General features: G+C 48.1%; 2 protein-coding genes and 1 long non-coding RNA gene across 3 annotated transcripts in view; all 3 read left to right on the top strand.

Annotated features, from left to right (window-relative positions):
- The window catches only part of MYO9B (myosin IXB), a 56,549-nt gene extending 44,625 nt beyond the window's left edge, over positions 1-11,924 (top strand). Inside the window, exons 28-41 of the mRNA XM_019513648.1 lie at positions 778-876; positions 1,494-1,670; positions 2,168-2,209; positions 3,390-3,501; positions 4,189-4,262; positions 4,537-4,729; positions 5,044-5,172; positions 5,560-5,665; positions 6,687-6,818; positions 8,203-8,326; positions 9,783-9,830; positions 10,312-10,454; positions 10,745-10,872; positions 11,021-11,924. Coding sequence (XP_019369193.1) covers positions 778-876; positions 1,494-1,670; positions 2,168-2,209; positions 3,390-3,501; positions 4,189-4,262; positions 4,537-4,729; positions 5,044-5,172; positions 5,560-5,665; positions 6,687-6,818; positions 8,203-8,326; positions 9,783-9,830; positions 10,312-10,454; positions 10,745-10,872; positions 11,021-11,472 — 1,959 coding nt within the window. The 3' untranslated portion in view covers positions 11,473-11,924. The remainder of the gene's footprint in view (positions 1-777; positions 877-1,493; positions 1,671-2,167; positions 2,210-3,389; positions 3,502-4,188; positions 4,263-4,536; positions 4,730-5,043; positions 5,173-5,559; positions 5,666-6,686; positions 6,819-8,202; positions 8,327-9,782; positions 9,831-10,311; positions 10,455-10,744; positions 10,873-11,020) is intronic.
- A 315-nt stretch (positions 11,925-12,239) lies between these two features.
- On the top strand, positions 12,240-17,964 carry USE1 (unconventional SNARE in the ER 1). The gene is made up of 6 exons (XM_019513181.1): positions 12,240-12,327; positions 14,057-14,075; positions 14,456-14,534; positions 15,062-15,211; positions 16,750-16,935; positions 17,475-17,964. The coding sequence occupies exons 1-6, from the start codon at positions 12,240-12,242 to the stop codon at positions 17,571-17,573; spliced, it is 621 nt and encodes a 206-aa protein (XP_019368726.1). The 3' UTR covers positions 17,574-17,964.
- Positions 17,965-24,132: 6,168 nt separating this feature from the next.
- On the top strand, positions 24,133-25,664 carry LOC109295061. Its single transcript, XR_002096673.1, has 2 exons — positions 24,133-24,662; positions 25,448-25,664. It is a non-coding gene; the product is annotated as an uncharacterized LOC109295061 (long non-coding RNA).
- The last annotated feature ends 1,265 nt before the right edge of the window (positions 25,665-26,929 follow it).

The following is a 26,929-nucleotide window of genomic DNA, read 5'->3' as shown; positions in this document are numbered from 1 at the left end:
CCCCCCCCCCCCGTGGGACACGCCATGCACCCCAGCATCACAGCGTTCACAAGCTGTGCCTGATACCTCGAGGTACGTAGAAAAAACATCTAAAGCTGTGTCTATGGCCGAATCACTGATTCTCCGAATCAGGATTGAATCTTTAGATTCAGCTTAATCGAATTGAGGACGGTGATCCGAATCATCAACAAATTGAATCGCTGTCCTCAATTCAGGCCAAATCTGAATCGAATAAGTCCTGCTTTGCACACCCCTATACGGCTGCACTGCTGGTAGTCAGGAGCTGTCCAGCTCCACTAGTGTGGAGTGCAGAAGGCTTTGATAACTTGATGCAAAACTAGATTGTGCCATGACACCAAAAATTAGTTTTTCCTCTATCCAGAGGTTCTTGACGCGCACAGATCAAATCTGTATGGCTCAGTTCTGTCCCAGGCAGTGTTACCATGCTGCTGCTGTGTGTGTCCCTCCTGAACCAACAGTTGTGTAGCTTTGTTTGCATGGTGCTTTGCTTAGAGGCAGAGACTGCTTACACCACCTGCAGTGTTGCAGTAAAGCGTGCACAAAAATGTTTCATTTGCTTTTTGAAAACCCACTGGGAGCAGAAGGGCAGTGATTGGGGAGGAGGGAGAAACTAGGTAATAGCTGTACTACTTTGACAGCAGCTCCTTACCTCTGCAGAAGTGTCTGGTCTGGTTTGGCCAAATGGCTAATGGCTTAATATACACCGGACATTTTCACCTTATATGTGTTTTTGTGACACAGATTATTGCCTTTCAGATAAATGACTTGCACTCTCAGAAGTCTGCTATTGAATGCTTGTTTTTCAAAGCCACAGACAAGTTTAGAGGAAACATCAAAACCATGTACTCTGCTCCTGTAAGTAAAGCTTTGTTACCTCCAAAACCAATGCGAGTATCTCACAAACAGTAGCTTGGCAAAAGAGTGGGAGGTTAAGTGTATTTTCTAGCTCCCCTTATTAGTTTTGCCTTTGGCCAGGCTCTTACAAAAGTTAAGCAGGAATTGGAAAAAGTAATCCAAATATTTCAGTATTTTTATTTTGGCAAAGAAGTTTGAATGCAGCTGCCAAATCCTGCAGACACTACTCATGAGAAGAGACACCTCTTTGTTTACCTGTTAAATATCCACTCTGTTGCAGATGGTCGCCCATGGTCAGAAACAGCCTGTCTTCATTGTCCTCAGTCTGTTTATGTTGCTGCCTTAGTTGCTAAAGAAGTATGCAGAGTGCTTTCCCATGTTCTCTGCCCTAGCTTTGCCTCGTCTGGTTTCCCTTCCCTCACATAGCACATTCTTCTGACTCTGCTTTGTGAGGTGTTGTCTTCAGCTAAAATTGTGAGCGTACTGTCTCGCACCTGATTTGTCAAAATAGGCCATAAAACTTTATCCAAAATTGTATCAACAATATCAGAAGAGAAGAATGATCCATTGTATTAAACTGATTGTTCATATTTGAATAATGTCTTTATTTTCTCTAGAATGGAGAAATCCATGTTGGCTATAAAGACCTGATGGAAAACTATCAGCTTCTAGTTGTAAATCTAGCAAAAGAAATGGAAGAGAAAGAAGTCAAGCTAGTTTTAAATATCTTCCAGTCCCTTCTTGATGAGTTTTCCCGGGAATATTTCAAAAAAGAGGAGTCTGAGCAGCACAAGGTATGGTACATTCAACCATTGTATAGCCACGCTGTGTGAGAGAAGTTACTTTAAACTTTAGAAAACTAGAACTACATTTATTCCAATTGTTGCCATGAGGAAGCTATGTAACTTCAGAACATTTTTCCACAGGAGTTTTGTTCTTTTGGAAATATTTTTCAACATAGTAGTCGAAATCCCCCACACAATAGATTTTTAGGGGCTTTAGAGACGTCTTGCATTGCTTCATGATGGTCATTTTGTTGCTTTTTTTTAAGATTCTGAGACAGTAACAGCGAGTTGGGGAGGATTTTTGTGAAACTGTTCTGATGGTTCCGCAGTTCCGGTGCCTGATCAAGAGATGGCTTGCTGAGCTCTGACAAAGACCTCGTGCAGCTGCCTCAGGGAATGGGCCATAGGAGTTTTTAAACGAGGGTGGTGCTGGAGTGAGGGCTGTAAGGTTCAGTGGTGAGAGGAGTCCTTAAAGACAAATACAGGGGTTTTTTTTTCTGTTGCAGCAAAGCAAAGCTCAGAAGAAGAAGCGAAAACAAGAGCGTTCAGTGAGTATTATTTTTGTTGTAAAAAGCAGCCCCAGCCTGGGTTGGGGTCCCATCCTACTAAGTGCTGTGTGGGGAAAACCCTTCCCCAGAGCGCTGACCCCACTGGCTGTACACTGAAATTATATCTTGGTTTTCAAAATGAACTAACTGTTAATCTCTTAACTGCATAATGTTGCTGCTTTTGTCTGTAATCGTGTAGCAGAGGGCAGAACCATTTCCTGGAATGGGCTCACTTTATTCAGTCATTATGGAGTTGTCTACATAGAACCAGTTGTGAAAATTTAATACAAATTAGCTACAAGTGTGAACTTAAAGAATACATTTATTTTGTAACATTTATAACAAAGATGTTCATTATTTAATGGTGACTTTAGTGTGGAATATCTTTGTGGCTGATTTGCTCTGTGCTTTAATTTGAACGTGTGGCATGGAGGTCCCTGATGCCCAGCTGCCCACACACCATTGATAGGTCTGCAGCTGAGGATCTGGGAGGTCCTGACCCTGGTTGCCTGCGTGTATCCAGTTGCAGGCATGCCTTTTAAATGTATGGTTGCGTAGGGAGTCTGGCACTGGAAACTGGCTCCCCAACACTAGGCTTCCCATGCACCTGCAGTCAGTCCGTTTTTGGGTTCTGGGATGAATCTGACATGTCAATCTTGCAACTAAATTAACATCTAAATAATTAAACACTGTATAACTGTGCTAGGAAGCTGTACATTAAAGGGTGTGGATGCTTGTGCTTGATGCACAAGCTGATTGTTCTCTGGGTTTGACCACTTTAGATAAAGTTGTGTGCTTAAGGTTTTCACCACTGGCACAGAAGCATTTGGCACTGGCTTTTGGTTTAAGTGAATTGCTGTCCAGGTAGGCAGCCTGGTGTATCCCTAAACACATCTAGTTTACCTGTGAAAATCTTTTCTAGGATACAAAATATGCAAAATGTTTAAAGGAGAAGTGACTGTTCAGTGTTGGCAAGCTCTGTCTTCCATGTGACTGGATTAAAGTTACTCTCCAGTAAATGTCACGGTTATTGAAGTGAGGCAGCTCACTCCCTTGGGCTAGAAGAATATCTGGGTATAGGTATGGGACTGGCAGAGGAAATTGTGAAAGAAGAAATATACAATGGTAGCAGCCTGTCTTTATAAACAGAAAGTGATTCACTTCTCTCCCTCCTTCCCAGATTGAGGAGCACAATGGCCATGTGTTCACGAACTACCAAGTGAGCATTCGGCAGTCATGTGAGCAGTGCTCATCCTACATTTGGCCCATGGAGAAGGCCTGTCTCTGCAGCAGTAAGTGAAGTGCCTTGTTGCTCTGCTTAGTCTTCAGAAAGACCTGAGTCCTTGTAAGTGTCTGGGACAGACAAGCAGGGCTTAACAGGCAGCTTGCTGGGCTGGAGGCAAAGGCAGGCAGAGCCTTATGCAGTGAGAGGGCAGGTACAAGCAGCTGTCACAGTAGGAAGTGGCAATTCTTTCCAGCCGCTTCAACAGCCATGCTTTAAATGCAACTGCTTGTTGCTTTTGCGGCAAAAGGTTGTGGGGTGAGGGGGATTTAGGTGAAATAAGAAAGGAAACGTACCACTTCCATGTAGCCATGGTCTGTCCAGCCAGTGCTCCTGGGAACCTGAGAGTGATTTGCCATTTCTCTTACAAAGATGAAGGGGTTGTGTAGGCTGCAGACATATAAGTGACTGTAGTACAGTGTTGAGGTAACTCGGCTAGCTTTAAATTAGTTAACTCAAGATGTGGGGTACCCACATCTCAGCACACCCTCATGTTTGCTGACAAGTCAGGGCAACTTATCAGTTAAATTAGAGCCCTGTGTACATATGCTTCAGTCAACTGCAGTGCTGGCATGCCCCAAGGTACAATTTGGAAAGCACTCTTAGTATAGCTTATTCGAACTAAACAACAAATGAGAGGAAATTCAGCATTTGACTCTGCTTTGATCTGTTTGTAACAGTCCTCTCTTCTCTGTAGTTTGCAAGTTGGCTTGTCACAAGAAATGTGTGTCCAAAATTCAGAGCAGCTGTACATCTGGTTTTGGTCGAAAGGTGAGAGCTCTTCTGCCTTTAGAATGCACTTACGTAATATGCTAGAAAAGTTGATACTGGGGATGGTCTGAACAACTGCAACTTCACAGTGTTACAGTCCAGACAGTGTGCCTGCCATGGGGCCTCCTGCAACTAAAAGTTAGCAGAGAGCCTGGAGCGTAAAGCATTCAGCTTTCATATCTCAGAGCCAGGTGTAGCAGGAGACCATAACTTAAGTGAATTTGGTAGCTTGGAAATCGGAATCCAAGTCACACTTGTACCGTATCAATTCTAGAATGATCAAGATGCAGAATCGCGTCACTTTGGGGTTAGTGTGAGTTCCTTAACCAGTGATAAGAATTCAGTCCCCGTGGTCCTGGAGAAACTGCTAGAATATGTGGAGATGCACGGCCTCTACACGGAAGGCATCTACAGGAAATCTGGGTCAGCGAATCGCATAAAGGAGCTGAAGCAGTTACTGGAGTCAGGTCAGAGATGATGTTATCAGTCGTTTCTGGTTCCATGCACAGAGTGCTGCTGCCTTGCCAGTCTCAGAGCAGCTGTAACTCATTCTTACACATCAGAAAAGCTTTTCAGTGACAGTGTCTGCACTGTGGAGCCTGGTGTACAGTTCCGTAGCTGTCGTCAGCTACTGCGTGCTCTTAAATACCTGCCTGAGTTGCTGTACAGGCTCTGTGAGTATAGATGCAGTAGTGCTGGAATTCTTTCAGAGCTCCCAACTTTGAAAGTTGATTCTGCCTATTTGAGGAATCAAATATCTAAATGTGCTAACTCTTTTCAGATCCAAACTCAGTGAAACTGGAGAATTTTCCCATTCATACTATCACTGGGATCTTGAAGCAGTGGCTGCGGGAGTTACCAGATCCCCTCATGACGTTTGCACAGTACAGTGACTTCCTCCGAGCAGTAGGTAGGTTTGTAAACACTTGGAAGAGCAGGAAGAATTATCTGTGTTATTTACCATACTGGAGGACTTGGTGCCCTAGTACTAACCGTGTTTACTAGAAGGTGTCGACTCTAAATCGGGATTAGAAAATGTTTTTCTCCAGACTTTCTGATGTGACTTCAGTATTCCATTCTCATTCTTCAGACTGGGGGTGTCTAGGCTAGACTTTCTGGAGACAGCTGAGCTATTACATACAAAAGTAGGAATGGCTCTGCTGCCTAACTACACTCTTACTTTCTGTGCAGTGATTACTTTTGCTCATATCCTCAAAGGACAATCAGTGGTTGCTTTGGGCAGCAGAACTTTTGTGAGCTCCTGAATTAAATCTTGTGCTCTTATCTCCTTATGCAGAGCTACCAGAAAAGCAGGAGCAGCTCTGTGCCATTTACAGCGTCCTTGATCAGCTTCCACAAGCCAATCACAACACGTTGGAGCGACTTGTCTTTCACCTGGTCAAGTAATTGAATTTTCTGTCTTATTTTTGTGCTAATTCCATTTTCCCATGTCATTTTTCCAATGACTGTTAGGGAAGTCACGTAAACGGAAGGTATGAATATTCACCAAAAGGATGTTGGATTTATCTTGCAAGCTTCCTGACAGCCTGACACTTTTGGGGTGGTCTGGGCAGGATTTAACTGTTGTCCTGTAAAATTGACACAAGGATGAGGGAGTTTAGTATTGGCAATTTGTTTGGGTTTTTTGTATATAAAGTAGCAGTTTGCTCTTGCGTTCATGTGCGTACACGCACGTCCTAAAGGAGTGGTTTTGATGGTATTGTTTTTGATATTAGAATCTTGGTTCAGGACCTCCTTGAAAGTGTTCGTTCCTCCATGTGTTGATGGTGCAGCTATCTTGAATGAGTGTTGTTCCATCCTGGGACCTCTGAGGGATAGCTTCTTGTGCGCTTGTCCCAGAGAGCTTTGGTTTTACTGAAGAAGACTGTCAGCAAACTTTTGAATTTCTTTTGCTTTGTCCTCCTAACACTTGTTTTTTTCTTTTTTCTTTTTTTCTTTTCCTGTGGGGATTAATGTGGTGATAAGTGTCTTGCTTCTGTGAATATCCACCGGTGAAGATGTCGGTATAGCTGAATGACAAGCATTATAAGCACTAAGTGCTTGTAGCATTCTAGTGTTGAGGTGGAAAGTGCTAATAGGGCATAGGTTGGAAAGGCTGTGCTTGTCAAGGGATCCTAGAGTCCTAAAAATAATGATATCTGACTTTACAGGTAAAGTGCAACTGGCTTGCTAAGCAGGACTTATCCAGGCTATCTCAGTCTTTGGATTACCTTCTCTTGCGCTCTGTTTCATGCAACAAGATGTAAACTTAACTCATGTCCGAGGACTTTCTGCATGTAGTGAATCATTCTGGGAATTACCCCCTGACCATCTTGTTGCTGTACTTGGGAAAAGTTTGATCAGATTGTTTCTAGCAAAATGTGCTGAGAAATACTCACTTTTGTTCCACACATTGAATTTCAGGGTCGCCCTGATAGAAGATATAAACCGTATGTCACCTAATGCTCTGGCTATCATCTTTGCTCCATGCCTCTTGCGCTGCCCTGATAATTCAGACCCTCTAACCAGCATGAAGGACGTCTCAAAGACAACAATGTGAGTGTCAGATGGTTTGCTTTGGGATCTATCTGTGGTCAGTATGTAGTATGGGAAATACCCTTCCAGCCCTGTGTGGACAAGTGCACTTCCTGTTTCTTGCATTTCACTATCCCCTTGAATGAACTATCTTCCAGCCTTGTAAACAAGATGGTTTTGGTGGACTGAGAAATTGCCACGGTCCAAGTTCCCATCTTGACTGGGCCCCTGAATTTGTGTCCTTACCCAAGCCCTTCATCTGTCTCAGTTTCTCGGCATGTAAAATGGGATGACACTCTTGTTCTTGAGACGCATGCAAGGTTAGTGTACAGCATTTTGTACACATACGTGCTCATTTGTATCATGCATCAAAAATAATAAAAGCTGCATTGGGGCAAGGCCTTGCATTTTGTTCTGCACAAGGAGCCCTGACTGGAGCATCAAGGCATTGCTGTGTAACATTAGTGCTAGTCAGCACTTGAAAATGTTACCACTTACTCTTTTTATTGGTTTGTGAGGTGGGGTCCTGGTTGGGTGGGGATACAACAGCATATTTGTATAGGATAAAAATCATGATTATGCTATTTATGTATAAATGTTGTTGTGTTGAGAAAAGAACCACTATTTTCATGGTAATAGGGACAGAAACAAACCTGTATGTTTTATATCTGCCTGGGAGCCCATCGGCCTTTATCTTGAATCTTTCTGTGAGTTGGGAGTTCTGCCTATCTCATCTGGGCTGACTACTAATAGGCCTTCTGGATTCACTGCAGCTTCTCTAGCTTTCCAAGTGCTTATGACCTTTGCTGTGTCAGATCGCCCTTTGAGCAGCCTCCATCTATTTAAACAAAGAGCCAGAGGAGAAATTAAAGAAGTATTTGAAAAATGATGAAGTGACAGCTTTTTCCAACTTCTGATTCAGTCTGCTTTTCCCGTGGGGCCATAGAGGTGGAGAAGGGCAGTTTCGGGAACGTTCTGTGCTGACCAGTGTCTGTGCCGGAGCAGGGAGGACAGCAGGTAGAGACAATGGAAATAGGTAGCAGGCTGGGTGATGTTTGTTCATTTACCATTGTTGCATGGAGACAGTGTGTGAGGTTTGGGTTCTCCTGGTGAGAACGTGCATCATTTTGTGTAGCACCGTTTTGTGATTTGTGGTCAGTTTTGCTTGCCTGCATAGCCTCTTCGCCTTGTATCACACAGCGCTGCTTCTGTAAAGAATTCATCTGGAGAGCTGGCTTTGAGGGAACCATCCCCGTGTCCGTCTGACATCCCTGACCTGGATATAGTCACTGACAGTGTTAACGATACATCCACGTGTTGGTGATGCTGCTCATCCCCATAGTTGTCCATAGGATGTTTCTACTTGGAGACAAGTTTCTGAATAAATTTTTGCTCTTTCATGCAGGTGTGTGGAGATGCTAATAAAAGAGCAGTTGAGAAAGTACAAGATAAAAATGGCTGAGATTAATCAGCTGGAAGCAGCTGAGAGCCTTGCTTTCCGTCGGCTTTCGCTGCTTCGACAAAACACGGTAAGTACTGCAGCAAGCCCCAGGGCCTCGCATCCCAGCAGGCAGACCCTGGTGGGGGTGCTGAGCCCAGCACTTTATTAGGAACTAATTGTGCTGCTACGTGGGAGTCTGGGTTTAGTGACATGAACAGAGAGTACCTCCTGGACTTGTGAAGTGCACCCAGGTTCCCACCCAGTGACTCCTCTGGTCAGGAATATGAGCTTGGTCCACAGCAAAAAGATTCCTTCACTCTAGGGGCTGTGGTGGTTCTCTTGTTTCAGGTGTCCTCTGCAAATGCTATGTTGTGTGTCTTGAGCTTTCTAGATTAGCTAACTGTGCAAAGGCATCACGTGGTCAAAGCCTCTTTGGGCCTGAATACGTCTTAAAATGTATATACTACATAAATCTGTTGTCTTTCTGTGGGTTAGTGGGTGAAACAAATTGCCCACTTTAGGAACCTGTTTCTAGTTCTGCCACAAACTGCCTGAATAGCCTTGGACAACTCAAGTGTATCCTTGGACTCGGTCACCCCTTCTGTTAAACTGGGGAGTTGGTATTTGCCTGCCTTTTGGTTTGTCAGAGGAGCTTTGAAATGCAGAGAATGAAGGAGCTGTAGTGGAAGAGGTGGGTCTTACACTGCTGACTCCAACCCCAGTGCTAAGGAGGCAATATGGGAAGGGTGGTGGGACAAGGATTGCATTACCATATCCTGTGCTCCTGCTTTTCTGTATACTATGTAGTATGTGATCTGGATCAAATCCTGCCTAAATCCTCCTGGTCTGACTTCATGAATGAGTGCTCATTGCCAAACAGAACTTGCACTGTGATTTTTTTGCCATACTTCCTCAGCCTGGTCATCCTGTAGATCAATTGATTTTTTTTTTTTTAAGGGAAGGTCATATTAAGGCCTTGCCCTTTAAATTTGTGGTATGAACCTCTTGTTTGGATGCTAAGCAGCACTAGGCAAGTAGGTTTTGAGTTGCATGTCTACTTTTAAGAAGGATGTAAGATGTCTGACAGCTGAGGAATGAGATTCTCCATGTGGACCTTAGTATTGACTTTTGTATGACTATTTGCTGATTCAGACGCTGCTGTAGCTGTTGTGCAAACCCTGGAAATCTAACCAGGAGTGAGGATTTTACAACAGGAACAACTAAATATCACTGGTGGACAAGAAAAACTTAAAAAGCTGTTTGATTTGACATTGTCAATAAGCTGTTTTACAAGGTTAAAATACGCTGAGCTGAGTGAAAGGATGTTGATGATGAATTATCATGTAGCTGTATGCTTGGGTAGATTGTTCGTTTCATAAAGCCTTTAATATTTTGTGATTTATCTGGTTTGAAATTGCGTAACAGCAAAAATTCTTAACAGCTAGACCTGCTGTGACTCTATATAGTTTTAATGACACTTTTCTGATCAGAAAAATTTTTTGCAATTACCTGCCATAGTGAATTTGGTCTTCGTCTTTCTTTAGCTCTGGCCTGTAAAACTTGGGTTTTCTTCTCCTTCTGAGGGGGTACTGGTATGTACAATACCTGACAGGTTCTACATGCATGGTTACTTCTCTTGTGGCACTATTGCATGACTGGGAACTTGCTTGGTTGAAAATGCACTTAAAACAATCCAGACTGCGTGCACCAATACATCCTTTCCCTACCTGCATGTACAGCTGTTTCCCTGCTTGTTAGCAGTTCTCAACGGTTCATATTGGTTTGTAATTGACTCTCAAAACTAAATACCAGTAAATGAGGGCAAATTGAGTTTCTAATAGAGGATGCTGAAACAAATCTGGTGAATAAATTTTTCATGAGAAATTAAACTACTCTTTGCCCGATCTAAATCTGTCTGGAGTGGGTAACTAAGAACTCTTTTCCACTTCTGTTAGAGTCCTTCATGTGCCAACTCCCCTGCCCTCTGCCTTTTAGACCCAATGCATTATCCAGACTAGAGCGTAGCTTTATTTTGCACCTGATCAAGAAATATGATGCAGTTAACTCTTACAGAATAAAAGCCCCCAGCCTAAGGGAAATGATGACAATGATTTTCCTGAGCTGGGCTCACTTCAGGAGGAAGAGGAAGCATCTGATGCTGAGAAGCGAGAAAAGGAGATTTTGATTGAACGCATCCAATCAATTAAGGAGGAAAAGTGAGTCCCAGTTTTGCATTTGTGATGAAATCCATTTAGCTCTGCAGCTTGTTCCTCATGCCTTAGGAGGAGCATAATACGCTGCTTTAATGTTGTAGGGTGATATCAAAATGACATAATTATTTAGTCAAGTATTTAGGAAGTTGGAAAGAGAAAGTAAGAGGTTAACAGGTAAAGAAAAATACTTTGAAATATAGGTTAAGGTGGAGATTTAGTAGTTCATGGCAGTGGGCTTGGTACATATTGAAAGTCTTTGCCCTTCTGGAGTGCTACAGTGTGCGTGTTTGCAGGGAAGACATAACTTACCGATTACCTGAGCTTGACCAGCGATGCTCTGATGAGGAAAACGTGGACTCGGAGACCTTGGCAAGCACGGAAAGCCTGCTGGGCGACCGAGCAGGGAGGCTGGATGCCGAAGGTCAGTATTAAGGTAGTATGTGCTTTCTTATCTTCTACATCCCCTTACCCCTGCCCTGCAGCCTGACATCTGCTTAGAACCGATAGTCTCCGTTTGTGTGTTAAAACCGTGCGTCTTACTATCAAAGCGCCTTGTCCTTTCTCTAAAGGAGCTGCTCTGTCTGGATTCCAGAGCCGTGATCAGAGCCTCGGCATGATCGCCAGAGACTCAAGCAGAGCGCCTGGTGTTTCTCTTCCATTGGCCTCCACAACCTCCTCTCCTGCCTCCTTGGCTACAAGACACAGATTATCTTCAATGCTGGTCAGCATGAAAGTACCCCGCCGAAATCCAGTGATGCCAACAGCAAATATAAGACTTCCTCATGGGATCCTCAAGCTGACGGAATCCCAGCGCAGGACTTCAGTTTTGGAAGGGTCTCAACTCGTGGTGAGACGGAGGGAGCAGCCAGCAAGGCGACCTGATAAGATCCACTCTGTGTACATTGCACAAGGGTCGGCAGTGGCCCAGGCTCAGGAATCTGTGGATGAATATGAACCAACAGCAAAAGTGAAGCGGCGGTTTTCAGACCCTTACTCGCATGTGCCACCTATGCCTGAGTGAAATATTTCAGGTTGCCCGATTCTTATGTTGAAGGTTGACTGCAGCTCCGGCGCCATCCCCTCAAGGCCTGTGAAGGTGCATGTGTCCTTGTGTCCTTGTGGTTGGGGAGCTGGCGGCCGGGGCCTCCGCAGCAGGCCCAGGTTGAGCGGAGCTGCTCCTAGCAAACGGTATTCTTCTCTTTGTAAGAAATCTAAATTAAAAGGAACTGCAGAAGAAATAGGATCTTAAATCTGCTTTAAGTAAAGTGCATGGAACTGAGCCTGTAAGAGGAAGGCGTGGGCCCTGGTAGGACCAGAGGGGAGCGGGGGAACCTGGGGCCTTGCTCTGTACCAGTTATGTTTCTACGACAGCTTCCTTGGCGGTTTGCGGAGTTTTTGGTATTGTAATGGCCTTCGCTGAGGCCAAAAGTATATCGACATGTTGATGAATACATTGCACTTTTTAAACCCGGTCATATGCGGTCATGCTCACTCATGCTGCTGTGCCAGTGCTGGCCCTTCCTCCGGGGAACGCTTGGTGCCGAATACAAACCGGTTCTTGTCACTCTGCCCCTCCTGCCACATGCAGGAAGGGGCTGGGGCGGGGGGTTTCCACGGGGCAGGGGCTTGGGCCCCTCCACCTGCCTGCACGGTGCTGCGCCGCGCCTGGCAGGGCCGTTGTGTGGAGATGCGGGTCCGGGACTGGGGTGGGGCACTGGGCCGGGGTCCCCGCAGGCCCACCCCACAGCAGAAGGATGGCAGCCTGCAAGTGACGTGCGGCTGGGCCCCATGGCAATGGCAGCAACGCATCTGGAGCTGAACCTGGTGCGGCTGCTGAGCCGCTGCAAAGCACTGGTGGCTGAGCGCTGCCACCCGGGTGAGTGGGGGCTGGGGTTGGGGCCGGGACGGTGCACCCCGCTGGCGGGCATCACATGCCTGAGGGGTCTGGGCGTGGGCTGAAGCTGTGGCTCCGGCTCAGGGCTGCTCCTGGCTCCCGCCCTTGTCATGTAGGCATGAGAGCACCTGGGCCATGGTGGCTGCCTGTTCCCTGCTCCAGACCCGGGGTCGCTTCATGGGGCCTCGCTCTCTGGGGCCAGCTGTGTTGCTCGGCTGCCCGTGCCACCGGGCACATCCTGCCCGCTCCCTGGCCCTCGGATGCACGTCTCCACTGGACAGCCGAGCTGGGAACCCGGCAACCGGCTGCATCCACCTCCCAGGAGGTGCTGCCTAGCGTGCCCAGCCCTGACCACTGCCCCCTCGCACCCCGTTGCCTCTCCCAGAAGGACTTGCTGTAGCAGCAGATTTTCTGCCCATAGCTCTGACAATCGGGCAGCCGCGTGACAGCCGTCCAGTCCAGCCTGCTGTAGACCACAGGGCCCTCGTCAGTCTGAAAATGATGTCGTCTGAAACGTGCACCTGCTCCTGTTACTGCTCGCGCACAAAACCGCTATTGGGGAAATTACCAGGTTTTGGTTTGCCCTGCATTGGCTGCATGTCACGGTCAGACGGGTCGTCCAGCGTAGGCTGGTGCCCAGGGGTGCAGTGTGGAGGTGGAAGGGGGAGAAACGGCTTTAATACTGGCAGATAACAGAGTCTGGCAAGGGGATGTGGAGGCACCAGTAACTGCTTCTGACTTGCGTTTAATGAGTCATTTCCAAAACTGATCGTTTAAAACAGTCTCTGTCGCTGGAGATGTATTTCTGGATTTGGGAGGGAATGCTTTGTCAGCCAGCTAATGTGTGGGGCACCTTACGGTTCAGCATTATCTGGCCTTACTTGTTTCTTTGGGCTTCACAGAAGTGGCACGGATAAAGTTAAGCTTCTAGATCGTGCGGTGAGGATCTGTTTGTTGCCCAGAAGAGAGTTTGCTTTTAATGCAAGGTGCAGATTCTGCAATCTGCATATGTGAGTGGTGCAGGTTAACTTCATGCAAATGAGTTGTGTTTACACATGTTCGTTGGGCTTTTAGAAGCATCATTAGATCACGTTTAGTTAAAGGGAAGCTCTCATCAATTGAGGTTCAGCCTACCTCGCCCTCAGCATCTGTCATTGCTTCCACTTGCTGCCCACACTGGTGAAAGTTTTGCTTGTTTTTTGTGGTTTTTCCCTCCAGTATGTAGGTGCTCTTGAAGAGGTGCTTCCTGAACTAAAGAAACACTCCAAGTGAGAGCTCTCTAACCAGACACAACATATCTTACATGTTTTTAAGTTAGTTTGGTACCTGCGAAACGTGGAGCCTAGGACACTGGAGTTGCACATACATTTGGGTCTCTGATAATAGGTTGCTGGCTTGTGCGTGGGCAAGGCGTCTTGATGTGGCTGGAGTCTGAGAGGTCGCTTACCCCAGAGGATGTTTTACTGCCATTAACACATGTCCGATCCAATAATAAAGTCCCTGGGGACTGCTGTCCCACTGCTGTTGCGGGAGCACTCAGCGGCCTGTTTAGACCTCTGGGGATGCATTGTGTGGTGCAGATGCTTGGAAGAAGTGATCTGCGTCTCGGAGCCTTTTCAGTCTCCATATGCACCACAGGTGTGATCTGTGTGGCAAGATGTGTCTCAGGAGTTTTTAGATTGAAATCTTCCAGCAGTCTCCCAATTCACAGGTGCTGCAGTAGCTTGCTGGTAAGCTCCAGCGTGCCTTGTACACTCCGCCTTCCACATAGGAACACATGCACGTGAGGGACAGAGCCTCCCCTCAGAAAAAGCACACATGGTCAGTGAGGCAGCTGTCTGTAACCCTGCTCTCCCCTGCATGTGCACCCTCACACTCTACATGTCCTGGAGAAGCTACCGCTAGAGGTATCAGTTGAGTTCATTTTCTGTGGGCAGTTCAACCTGTGATGCTTCCAAAAGTTAGCTGCTGGGGAGCCAGCTGTGAGGGTAACCCTGTCTCTGAGTAGTTTCTACTGGAATTCCCAGCCCCTATGCATTTGATTTTTCTGAAATGCTTGCAGTAGGAAATGCTGACTCCTGGCTTTCATGGTATCCTCTGACTCTCGCAGCAAGGCTGCCCCTGAGTTGATGAATGAATACTCCTGCAAAGTGAATTTCTTAAAGGGACATCTGGAAGCTGAAAAATGGGTAAGATCCTTGTCCAGCCTGAAATGCCATGCTGGGTGTTCTTGTGCTCATGTTGCTGTCATTGTTCTGTGGGACTGAGGCTCTAATATCCTCTTGAAGCATTGAGTCTCATCTTGGCTTCCACGCTTGCATGTTCTTTCTCCAAACCTTGAGCATGTCAGTCAAGATCTAGAATTCAAGTGGCCGTGACCTCTGGCATTCCAGACTCGTTCTAGGCATGTCCCAGAATTGCCTTTGTGACAGATGCTGCTTGTTCCACACAGCTTGCCCTTTCATGTGTGCCTCCTGCGTGGCACATTTCTAGAGATGTCTATGCATCCGGAGAATTGGCATTTAATGATCTCTGTGCTGCAGTTTGATCTGTTGCAGTCACAGCTGTCTACGCTGTGTCATTTTGCTCCCCTCCCTACTGTTCAGGATGCAGCGGTGGAAGAGCTCTCTAGATTCTTGCCCCAGATCACTCGTTCTCCAGTGTCCCTTGCAGAGCATTGGGTTAATGACTCCTTTTGGCCATTTCTCTTTTATAGTTGTCATCAACTGAGAAGGCACTGGCAAATGAGTTCCTGACTCCAGGACAAACTACTACGACCAAAGAGCAAACCCCAGCCACTAAAACAGTTGACCTGCGGATGAAAGCTCGCTGTACGGACAAGATGAGGAGCGAGCTGCTCGGCGCAGTATGTTCTGCTGCTAGTTCCAGGGGGTCACCTACCTCACCCAGGTGCTGTCCCCAGCATATGCCTTCCAGCCTTGAAATGACAGTGTCCTCAGGGACCACTGTTGGTAGCAGGCCTCAGATCCATGGCTCTCTGTGGAGGCAGGTCATAGCCAAGAGAACTCTTACAGCTTCTGAGATTTTTTTGATTTCATTTTTCTTGTTCAATTCTCCTCTCAAAGTGTGTGTTTTTAAAGCTGAGGATACACCCATCTCTCCCCAGTGAGAGCACAGATTGTCAGTTGGCAGCATGTTGCCTTCAAGGGGCTGAGCCTAACTTACAATCTGTGACAGTCTTGCCTCCTTGCGGTGGATACAGGGCAGTTGCTCACTTGCTGACCGGAAGCATTAGAAAGAGGACGATGCTCTGGGGATGAGATGTGCTTGCAGTTGGGCCCCAGTTCCATTTGTGTGTGTGTACCTAATCTTGCTTTGTCTCCTTGCCTCCCCAGGATCCCTTGTCTATCAATGGCAAGTTTCTATCTGAGAACTGGGTTCAGATGCTCAGGGTTGCACGGCGGTGCATGGAGTGGTTACAAATCAGCTGAAGCCTGCTTGACCCCAGGAGTCTGGAATGCCTCTATCAGACCAGCTGATAAGACACCTAGAAGTGGTAGCACAGATGTTGGTATTGTGTAGTGCCCAGTTGTGCCCTGATGTGATTGTGCCAGGCTGCTTCAGGACAGAGAGTATCTGTCTGCATGAATTCAGACTTACTTCACGGTTGGACACAAGAGTCCAGTCTTATTGTTACCTGTGTCTCCTGGCGCAGGCAGAGTGCATAGTTCCAGGAGCCACTTGATTTCTAGATCCTGTTAACTCTTCTAAAATGCGTGACTGATCCGCACTGTACCCAGCCACATCAGCAGCCAGTTTCTGTAGCTGTTGCTGGAGGAGCTATGCTTGACCTAGATGAGAAACCAAGCTGCTGTCATTTGGGAACAGCGATTCAGTTCTTTTCTTCAGGCTGGTCTCTTCCATTTCTCTGAACTGAACGCGGGTGTGATAGCTTGGTGCCTCCTCTGTCAAAGCTTTCTAAACTCTTGTTTCCTCAGGCAGGTGCCCAGACAAAGTTAAACCTTTAATTTTCTTTGGCCTCTTGTAGTTTTCATGGATCACTGCTTATAAGGGCAGCCTGCCATGATAGAGTCAGGCCTGGAGGTTTATAATATGCTAAAACACAAGGTAACTGTTTTTCTTTAAAAACAGATTCTAAGGAGCCGAATGTAAGGAAGTGCAAGTAAGTAACAATCTAACATTTTGCTGCTTTGTCAGAAGTGACACCTGCTTTCCAAAGGCTTCTGACGTTGATTTGGGTGCAAGGGTTTTACTTCCTGTTTGTGTAAGCCCAGGTTTTAATGACTGGCTTCCATGACCTGTGTTTAACTTACTGCTCTTTCCAATTGATAAGATACGTGAGCTGTAATGTAATGTGCTTGTCAGCTTACATAGCAAAGTGCTTTCGGGAGAGCAGTCCTTGAAACATTTGAAGTATCCTAACCTTTCTGCCTTGTTCTCTGTAGAGGACTTGCACCTGATGAGAAACAGTCGGCAACGGAGCTGGATGCCGTGTTGCAGCACCATCAGAACATCCAGGAGAAGTTAGCAGAAGAAATGCTGAGTTTGGCTCGCAGTCTCCAAAACAACACTTTGGCAGCACAGAACATTATTAAACAAGGTAATCAGGTAACACCTGTTAGTATTAGGAACTCGGTAGGAACGCAGCGTAAAACACAAGTAGGCTGAGATATAGTATAAACAGTAAAATCTGTAACTGGCTGCTAAATACAGGTACAGGGGAAAGAGTTCGCTGGCAGGACCTGTCTTTTCTTTGATGCATGTGGTCTTTACTGGGGGCAGACTTTCTTTTGTTTTGCCTTTAGCTATGTAAGAAACGGTGTCCAAAAACTTTCAAATGGTGGCGCGTGAAGCTATGGAGGCCTGACCTTTGAAGGCTTTGGGAGCTGCAGATGTCTGGCACTTCTGCAATTGGGTTACTTCACTTAAGGTCCTAAATCTGTCTGTGGGCATCTCCCTTCAGACTGCAGTTCTCAAATCTGAGTGCCGATAGTATTTACCACTGGGGCCCCTTTGTATTTTCTCCATTGTAGGGCCTGCTGGTCTGGCTGTCAGCACCACTTGGGCTTGATTGCTCACCAGCCCCGAGATGTTGTCTTCCGTCTCCTGAAAATCAGGTGACACACAGCACCCTCTTTGTTCCCCAGACGTTGTCTCGGTCCCTCAGGATGGTGGACCTGAACTTTGAGAAGCCGAAGGATGAGTCTGAACGTCTTGAGCAGCATGCAGAGAAATCTGTCAACTAGTTGCTGTGGATAATGCTAATCATAGTGTATTTTATTTTTATCAGCATGATCCTCTTTATGAGAATTTTCCCTAAACTGAGATGACTGCCACAGTGCCTATGAGCACTGTGTGAAAGGCCGGGCTGTGTTGCACACGTGGATTATCACCCACTCATTTCCTCTACTAGGCTGATAAACATTGGCTGCGGAGCAGCCACCAGTCACTGGTCTCGTCTCAGGGAGGATCTGTCAGACTAATTCTGTATCCCTTCCTGTGCCTTTGCTGGACTCACTGGGACACCTTGTAGAGGAGGTTTGCTGAGTCAAACCCCCAGTAAACCTTTTCATTCGGTTACTGTTGCTGTTTTCTTGAGAGAACTGGAATAAAGTGTTGATGGTGCATCCCAGCAAAGGGGTCTTTGCAGGTGACTCAGTGAATGCTAGCCTCCTAGCTCCTGAAGTGGTTGTGCCCTGGAGCAAGCCTGTATAGGTCCAGTCTGGTCCTGCTGTATGCAGGTAAAATCTTTGACTTTGAGATTCTCAGCCGGGGTGTTTGGTCTAGATATGGTCTGCCCAGTCTCAGTCTTGCTGATCTGCTACTTCCTGCATTTCATCACAGCCTCGTTCTGTGCATCTGAAGAAAGTCAAAAGGGCTGGTAAACCTTTCTTATGGCATGGGGCTATACAGTAGTCACGAGTGGTATTTGGAATTCAGCTGCCTAAGAGGTGACTGCAGGAAAGCAGGGCTGTATGCACTTGCTCAATAAAAGGTTTGCCCAGAATGAGAGTACTTAAGAGCACCTGTTTTACATAAAACATTTTGTGCCGTGGACAAATCTTGGGGGAGAAACTGCCTTGAAATGAGTGTAGGCCTGAAGCATGGTGCCCTGGATGCTTGCAAAGTGGTCTTTCAGAACCAAGCAGCAATTTCCACGGCCCATGTAAGTCCCCCGGAAGTGCTGGTGACCCTGCTTAGATGCATCTGCCCTGTGTTTTCTAGGGATGGTTCCCCTCGGAGAGAGGTCCCTCTTCCCCGATGGGCGTTCTTTCCGGGTCTGCAGGGGGGATTCTCTGCCTGCCCGTCTGAGCCACCAGGTGGCTGTTGTCAGCGCCGTTCTCTGCAGCCCTCCTGGGTGAGGAGTGTGCTGGGAAGAGCTGCTGCCACAGTCAAGGATGGGAGGAAAATTTGGCTGACTCTTGGGTCCTGTGTTTGGAGAAGCAAGCTCTGTGTTTCATGGCGACTTCACCCTCCTTTACATTAACCAGCTTGATTGGGACAAGTGCTGATCTTGACTGCATAAAGCCATGGTGATTGCACACACTGTCTGTTGTGCTAATTCTTGAATACATTAAGTTACTGGCTAAGCTGTAAAGATCACTTATTTTCTTGTAAGCATTCCTTTGTCTTCGATAACTGCTGATCCAAGTTATGAGGACTCTCACCTGTAATAACCCCTGAGAAGAAACAAACAGTTGCAGCAGTTAACTTGCGAAAAACATTAACTTCCTTGGACAAGACCTCAAATTGTTACCATGCCGTCATGGCTTGCTGCTTTTTGTTTCTGCAGCGTTAGGTATCATTGACTAGTGTGTGTGTTGCCCCTCTCAGCTGGCTGCTGTTTGCCTTAGAAAAGCCCTGCATTGCAGGTTTCTCATCAGAACAGTTTAAATCCAGTGCACTCAGTGCTTGCATGATAAGGTGTGAGTGCAGCTTCCTACTGTCTGCAACCCCTCCCCTCCACCTTTCACCCTCAAGAGAAATCATATTCTCCAAACATTGGTCTTCAGTTTGTAAGAGGCTCAGAGTCTTAATACAGCATAGAATCACGGAGTCGGGAGGGACCTGGACAGATCATCGAGTCCGACCCCCCGCCATGGGCAGGAAGGAGCACTGGGGGCGGGAGGGGTCATAAGACCCCAGCCAGGGGCCTGTCCAGTCTCCTCTTGAAGATCTCCAGGGAAGGTGAAAGCACCACCTCTCTGGGGAGCCTATTCCGGGCTCTGGCCACCCTTACCGTGAAGTCGTTCTTCCTAATATCTAACCTAAACCTATCCTCCCTCAGCTTGTGGCCACTGTTCCTGGTGAACAGACTTGCCCCGAGTCCCTGCTGCTGGCCCCTGATAAGGTTGTAGGCAGCCAGAAGATCCCCCCCCTCAGCCTCCTCTTGCGGAGACTGAAGAGATTCAGGTCCCTCAGCCTCTCCTCATAGGGCTGGCCACGGAGGCCCCCAACCATACAAGTGGCCTCCTCTGGACCCGCTCCAGGTTCCCTATGTCCCTCTTGAAGTGTGGCGCCCAGAACTGGACACAGGACTCCAGTCGCGGCCTGACCAGCACCGCATAGAGGGGGAGCAAGACCTCTCGGGACCTGTTAGCAAGTTGTGCAGGTAGAGGTGTAAAGCCCAAATGGAAGTGCTGTTGTCTGACTATAACATCTTGGCCCTTGAAATTGATAATTAAAATGATGAGACCATAAGCAGTCGGAACCAGTAATTTTACTTGGGTCTGAAGTTGCAGGTACCGTCAGTGAGAGAATCGCTGCCCCCCAAGTAGACTTTTGCAGTGCAGTATCTGATGAAGATTGTAGGTAGATATAAGGTGCCAGGGCAGGGATCGGACCCAAGCAGTCTAATGTACTTAGAGCAGGATCTCGAGTGACCAAAGTGATCGGTCTCTGATCATTGCAAACACTCTCCTTAGCTCTACTGCTAAGCTGCCGCCCTGCTTTCTGCCTAGCACCGTCCAGCCAGCCCTGCCCCGGCAGGAAGAGTCCTATGGTAGTATGGCAGTACCAAACCAGTCGGATGAATTACCAAGACAGGTGGCTGTCTCCCCTCACCCAGTGATTGCTTTAAGTGGCAGCTGTGGCTTTGCCTCTTGCTCAGATTAATTCAATGATTCCTGTAGCTCAAGAGCAGCAGGTCCCCTCTCCTTTCAAAGTGGTTAAAATGCACATTTTTCCATACCCAAAGAGTTATAGACACTGCTAATGGAAAATTGCTTAATTTTCCTAAGGCACTGAGAAGGCCTAATGGAGCGAACAGGTTGGGCTTGTTAGTTGGCTGTTGACAGACGACCTGCTTTCAGACAAAGCGCAAACCTTTCCAGAAGTCTGGGTCATAGCAGGCCTCAGAGCACAGCAGCCTCCAGGCCTGGCAGTAAGAGTAGCTGCAGGTCAGTCTAAGCTGTGTTGGCAGTCAGCCTTGGTGGTGAAGATGTTAATGTACATGTCAGAGCTGCATCCTTGGGCTACAGCTGGAGTTGATGGTCGTAGAGGGTCCTCCAGGGTGAGTGGCCTGTGGATGTCAACGAGCAGGGATCGTGGACAGCAAGGGCAGCGCATTGTACGCAGTGGTTCCCAAGGCAGAGTGACCAGTCCTGCAGCTGAGCCTGGGCATGTACTGCACAAAGCCTCTGTGTACTCGATTCTGCAGTCTGTGTCGGTCCTTCCAGAACTGGCTGCCAGTTGGGGCAGACTTGCCAGATGGGGGAGGCAACAGAGCTGCAACCAGAATGCTATTCCTGACTTGACTTGCTTAGTTTGTGGCAAGTCTCTGCCCTTCTTTCTACCTGGGTTACAGTACTGGAGTGGTACATCATGGGGCTGCGGCTTAATGCTTTCATGCTAGTAACTGCCAGAGAAGTGCCAGTGCTGCCTTACGCTGGATAGTGTGACAGAGGAGGCAGATCCAGTGGGAGCACAGCCCAGCAGGAATGGGACGACAGGCAGCCACAGCCCCCAGCACTGAACCGACAGGGAATGGAGGTCCTTGTGTTGGCGCTCCAGAAGCTTTGACCTTGGGATGCTCGGGCAAGAAATGGTAACGTAGGGAAGTGAACAACTTAGGGAACTGTGTAGGAGGGGGAGTCTGTTTGTGTGATCTGGGGGAACGTCCACGGAGCCCCCGTTCACTTCCTTCCTTCCACTGGGATAGCCAAGTCCCACAGCACATTGGTAAAACCAGCCGGCTTGTTAAGATGCTGATAGGAAGCTTGGGGGGTGCATGCGCTGCCATCGTCTGATCTCTCTTGGCCTGTGCGTGTTTGCTGGGTCTGTTTCTCTCGGTTGGTAAGCCAGTAGCTCCTTGCAACAGCGGTGAAATCCCTGTAAGGTGCCGTAACATCTCGCAAAGGCCTTTGCCTTTCAATGGCAGCTACCACATATAGCAAAACCCCTGGCATCTCACCTATGTGTGGAGCAAGCATGTTAAATGTTCATGGAGCATCTGAGCTACAGAAATAGCCAAAGAGGGAAGAAGTGGGTGGGATTGGAATCGGTTCAAGAAGAACATGGATGGAGCAGACTTTGCCATGGGTAGTAAGTCCCCCAAGTGAGAGGGAACCTCCTGAGACAGTGTCATGGCGTTGGGCTCAATGGAGCATACGGCAGTGAGAGTGGTTATAAATTACCACGTTGCAGAGCAGCAGCTTTGTCCTGTTGCCACCAGTTTAGACCCTTTTACTTGGCTGTCCCCCTGTATCATCTTCTCAGCACTGCACTGCATCTGTCCCAGGTAGTGGCTAGTATCCTGGGTTGCCTTGTACACTGCTTGGGGGGGGGGGACGGACATGGAAGTGCTGGGTTGTCATCTGCCTAGGCTGGATGAGGGTGGTAGCGGTCTTTCTCCCTACATAGACCCAGTCGCGCCTCTCCAGTGCTAATGCTGTCCTAGAGCCCTTCAGCTCCCCATCTGCCTTGTTACTGTAGCTTTGTCTGCACCCACAAGAGGTGCTGGTTGGAAGCAATTTAGATGCTGAGGTGGCCTGGTCGGTGCCACCACCTTTTTGTGGGCACTCTGAGTCTAATTTGCTTGTGTCTGCCTTGTATTTATTTAGCTTCCCAAAGGAAGGAGTGTGGTGTTCTTACATGGGCCAAGTGCCCTCACGAGGCAGTGAATGGCCCTGCACTGATTTAGGTAAATCACTTTCTAAAGCCACTTAGTTAAAAGGGGATGCTTTAGGGCAGATGAGCATACCACCGTGTGCCTATGTTGTTTTTCTCCCACATCTTGGGGCGTGTTTTGGCCTGTGGCTGAGATGTATGCACATGGTGCTGCTTCCCGCTGTGCCCTGCAGGTTAGGGGACGCACACTGATACCTGCAATGCTTGTATGTTAGAGGGCCTGATCCACAACCCAGTGAGGTCAACAAAAACTCTGCTGCATTGTTTCTATTCCTTGAAGTAGTTATCTCCTTTGGAAAGGGATGAGGTACATATATGGCCAAATGGTGCTTGCACTGCTGGTGTATTGGTGCTTCTGGCCTGAAACGGGCGAGGCAAATACCGTGGCAGGTGTGAAGTGCAATGATAAAGCTGGTGAATCTGATTTTGTGATACAGCGTACTGTGAAGAAGATACCTCCTTTAGTGAAGGCGTTTAAGGGAATCGGTTCCCTTGCAAAGTTGCTTCTGCGTTTGCTGTTTAAGGTAAGGTGTGGGGAAGAAGCGGTTGGGTGAATCTAGCTTGCAAGCTGGATCTGGACTGTTCAGGTGATCAGAGAGTCTTGCTCATCCCTCCGATACAGAGATGTGCAGTGCAGATGGGCAGGAATTCCCCCGAGGCTAGGGTTCAGCAGTGACTGCTGCCTAAATCCACAGCTGGGAGAGCTAGACAACTGAGCAGAGCAAGAGAGAGCCTCTCCCAAGGAGCTTGTGGCTGCGGCCTCCTTCTGTTTGGCTTCTTCCTGGGTGCCACTGCTGTTTTGGTTTCTTTGTCCAGGACATGTTTGGTCCCTAATGTGATTGGGATCTAGGACGTTAATGTTTAGATGGTACAGACTTCGCGTTTCAGCGTGTTCCCAAGAGGGGAATGTGGGCTGAGGCTGCCTCCCTGCATACAGGCTGACTAGATTAGCCAGCAACCGATAGGCAGGAGAGCGACTGGGAACATCTGTGGTAGACAAAGCAACACCATGTGGCATTAGCAGTGTTCATTAAAGGTGATGTTCCAGCCTTTTTCTTTTTTTTTTTTTTTTTTTAATGCACATTGTTTCTCCATGCTGTCTGTGATGATGGGGTCTCTGGGGCAGGGCTGTTTCTTGCACGTTTGTCAAGTGCCCAGCACTGCGGGTGTTCTTGTAGTTTGGGTAGCTAATAATGGCACTTTTCAGCGTTGATTGTGAATGATAGAGATGGGATGTGATGGCTGGATTGATGGATGCCCTGCCCTATCTGAGACCTTTCAAGTGTCCCAGGCTGATTTCTACAATGGACAGCACCCTTGCAGGGAGGAGGAAGATGGAAGTGGAGTGGGTTAGGTGTTCTCGGGTGAGAGCGCTTGCCAGGAAACCCAGGGGGGCTGTTTGTAGCAGTACTGCCGGACAAACCTGGATGCGGAGGTATCCAAGACGGACGTTCCTTGTGCTGGCTAACGTGCGAGGCAGTGGCGTGTTCCAGCTGCTGCGTGCCGTGCTGCCCTGGAGAAGCCATTTCTGAAAATGACAAGCTGCTCTCAGCAAAAAGTTAAACGATAAAGAAAGGCATACTCCTACAGACAAGGGACTGGAGATTAGGCTAAATGTTGCACTGCCGTGGGTGACACTTTAAAAAGCAGATTGAGCAAAAGACTGGTGAAGGTCGGAGGAAGTGGACTGCTGTGACCTCTCTGGTCCCCTTTCATCTCCAACTCTTTTGATTCCGTACGTGTGCGGTGCCCTCTGCCACTTGCCTTGGGCGAGGTTACATTTTCTAGTGCAACAATGGGATTGTTCAGAAGGTCTTGGCAGTAGTTCCTGTGTTAACAGTAAAACACTAGAATGTCTTTCCTTCGCACGTCAGGAGACAGGATCTTCATCCTCTCAGTTTTCTCCCATCAAGTTAAGTTTCTCCCAGTCAGTTGTCAGTGGGTGTGAATGGAAGGAAGCATAAGAGGAAATCTGCTGGTCCATGACGTGAAATCATTTGCCTTAAGTGACTTGGCAATAGCCCTGTGGGTCTCAGAGCAGGAAGGGATGAGTTTCCCAAGGCCAGATCTTATGTGATCTCAGCTTGTGTGCCTGAGCAGTCTATTCTGTAACCTGTAACATCCTGCCCGTGACGTGTGGACTCACTCCATCTACTCGACTGGCTGAGATGGTGACTCCTACTTCTACTTCTCCGAAAAGCCAGAGGGTAAGCAGAGTACATGCTGCTTGCTGAGAACCTGAGAGCTTGGGAAGTGTATTGCACAAAGCGCATCGATCACAGGAAGTAACAATGGGGCTGGCTCCCAATAAACACTGGTTCCACGTGAGGTCCCCTCACACAGGGCCAGTGCAGAAGTATGCGCATCTCGTCTCTGCTGCCTCATTGGAGCTGGGAGCTGGATCCCAACAAAAGGGCAGTATTTTGTAGGTACAGCAGAGGTTGGAAGTCAGGGTGTCCCTGTCTGCCTGCTGGCTCTCTGTGGAACCGGAGCTGCTGGTTTTGGTCCTCACTTTCCTCCTTAAGTGAAGGTTACTACCGATCCACCTTCCAGGTAGTCTGTGAGAGTTGGTTCATCTCTGGCAATGATCCTTTGGGCTGCAAAAGATTCAAGGTCTTTCCTTGAGTTTGACTGGATTTGTGGATCAGCCAGTTACTTCAACTGAGGTGGTGGGTTGAGTATTGCTTTCCCTGCATCTTGGCGATTAGGATTATTTTCAATCCCCTCAATTGTCACCTGTCTGCAGCTGCAGATACCAGAAAGTTAAACTAGTGCAACGTGGTACCGGCTGCCCTTGCTGTATTGAATTGGAGTGAGCAGTCAGTGCTGCAAAACAGACTGCATGTGTGCCAGGCCCTGTCCTCAAGCTGCACTTCCACACGGTGCAGCTAGCCTCGGGGGGGCCCTCGTGCATGTCAGCATGTCTCGTCCCCAAATGTAGCTTATGAGGAAACGTATTTTCCCTCCCTGTTCCACCACCTCTGTCCCACAGGTTCTCGAAGCCAGGCTGGGTTCTCTCCAGATGTGTGAACTGTAGAGCGTCGGCCAAAGATGGAGCCTTGGAGGGCGCGGCGCAGAGCATGCTGCAGTGAGTTGGTGCTGCTTCAAGAGGCCAGCCCTGGTGTTGGACTCTAGCTGGTGCCCAGGAAAGAACAGCGCTCACCTGGTCTCTCTCAGCTGCACTGGCTTGGCCAGGAAGACTGCATTAAAAGAGACGCAGATTAGTGGTTCTGACCCTGAAAACACAAACCAATTTACCAAGTTCCCCTCCAGAATGGAACTATGCACTGCATCCTCCGGGCCACCCGCCTGCTGCTGTCTACAGGAACTCTGTGTTAAGGATATTTGGTCTCGGAGTGAAGGGGAGTCCCTCTGAAAAGTGTTGGGGGAGGACTTCTGTTCTCACGGGATTGATCCGGAGCAGCTAGGGGTGGTTTTGGAGTTGGTGCAACCCTGTTGGTTCTACATGAAGTCTTTTGGAGGCTGCATGACTGGTTCTAAGTTCCCAGTGTCCTAGAGAGCAGGAAATCTGGTCCTGAAAGATTTCTCAGTGCTTGCCCAGGGAGCATCCTATAGAGCAAGCCTGGCCCGCAGCACCCAGTCACCGTGGCAAATGTAGAGCCTTAAAGGGAGCAAGAAGCTCCCAGGGCTTGAGAGAAGGTCCCTGTCCTGCAGAGCCTTACCCAGGAGGGTGTAAGGGGGGGCCCCAGGAGAAGATTTGTCTTGCCTGCTACGTAGCTTGTTTTTGTTTTATGCTGGTACAGATCTAAGCTACCAGGGGAGATGAGGCCTGAGCCTGCTGGTGCTGTACCACGACATTGCGCATCTGGTTAGCCAGGGAGGGCATGTAATGACTTCTTATGGCTGATGCCAGCAGTAAGAAATTCACAAGCTGCCTGTGTCAAGCGTCATTAACGAATACGGAGACATGCATGACAGACATTTGAATCCTATGCTCCTTCTCTTTGATCTGAGAACAAAAGCAATGCCCCTGCAAGATCCTCTGGGCAATCTGGTGGTTGCGCCAGAGGAGAAAGCAGACCTCTTTAACCAATTCTTCACCTCCATTTTCTTGTGCAGGGACTGGGACTTCCCCACCGTGATGCCAGACAGACTCGAGGGGAACGCCTCCAGACCTCAGGTTGGGGAGGACCGGGTTAGAGAGCTGCTGGAGGGGCTGGACGTGTTCGAATCAGCGGGTCCAGATGCTCTCCACCCCAGGGTGTTGAGGGAGCTAGCTGGGGTTATTGCAGGGCCCTTGGCATGGCTTTACAAGTGCTCGTGGTGCTCGGGCCAGGTGCCAGATGATTGGAAGATAGCCAATGTGGTCCCCATCTTCAAAAAAAAGGGAGGAGGGAGGACCCAGGCAACTATAGGCCTGTCAGTCTTACTTCAGTCCTAGGGAAACTCTTTGAGAAGATCCTCAAGGAGCACATCTGTGATGGGCCGGCTTCAGGGGTGATGCTCAAGGGCA

This window comes from Gavialis gangeticus, unplaced genomic scaffold (genome assembly GCF_001723915.1).
Source record: "Gavialis gangeticus isolate Ggan-Ray unplaced genomic scaffold, GavGan_comp1, whole genome shotgun sequence".
Lineage (NCBI taxonomy): Eukaryota > Metazoa > Chordata > Crocodylia > Gavialidae > Gavialis > Gavialis gangeticus.
The sequence above is the reverse complement of the archived record's forward strand: the minus strand, read 5'-3'. Positions and strand labels throughout refer to the sequence as shown.

Coding starts and splice junctions, on each gene's coding strand:
- USE1 (XM_019513181.1), top strand. CDS start 12,240: ATGGCAATGGCAGCAACGCATCTGGAGCTGAACCTGGTGCGGCTGCTG. Junction 14,535..15,061: donor ATCTGGAAGCTGAAAAATGG/GTAAGATCCTTG, acceptor TCTCTTTTATAG/TTGTCATCAACTGAGAAGGC. Junction 15,212..16,749: donor GGAGCGAGCTGCTCGGCGCA/GTATGTTCTGCT, acceptor GAAGTATCCTAA/CCTTTCTGCCTTGTTCTCTG.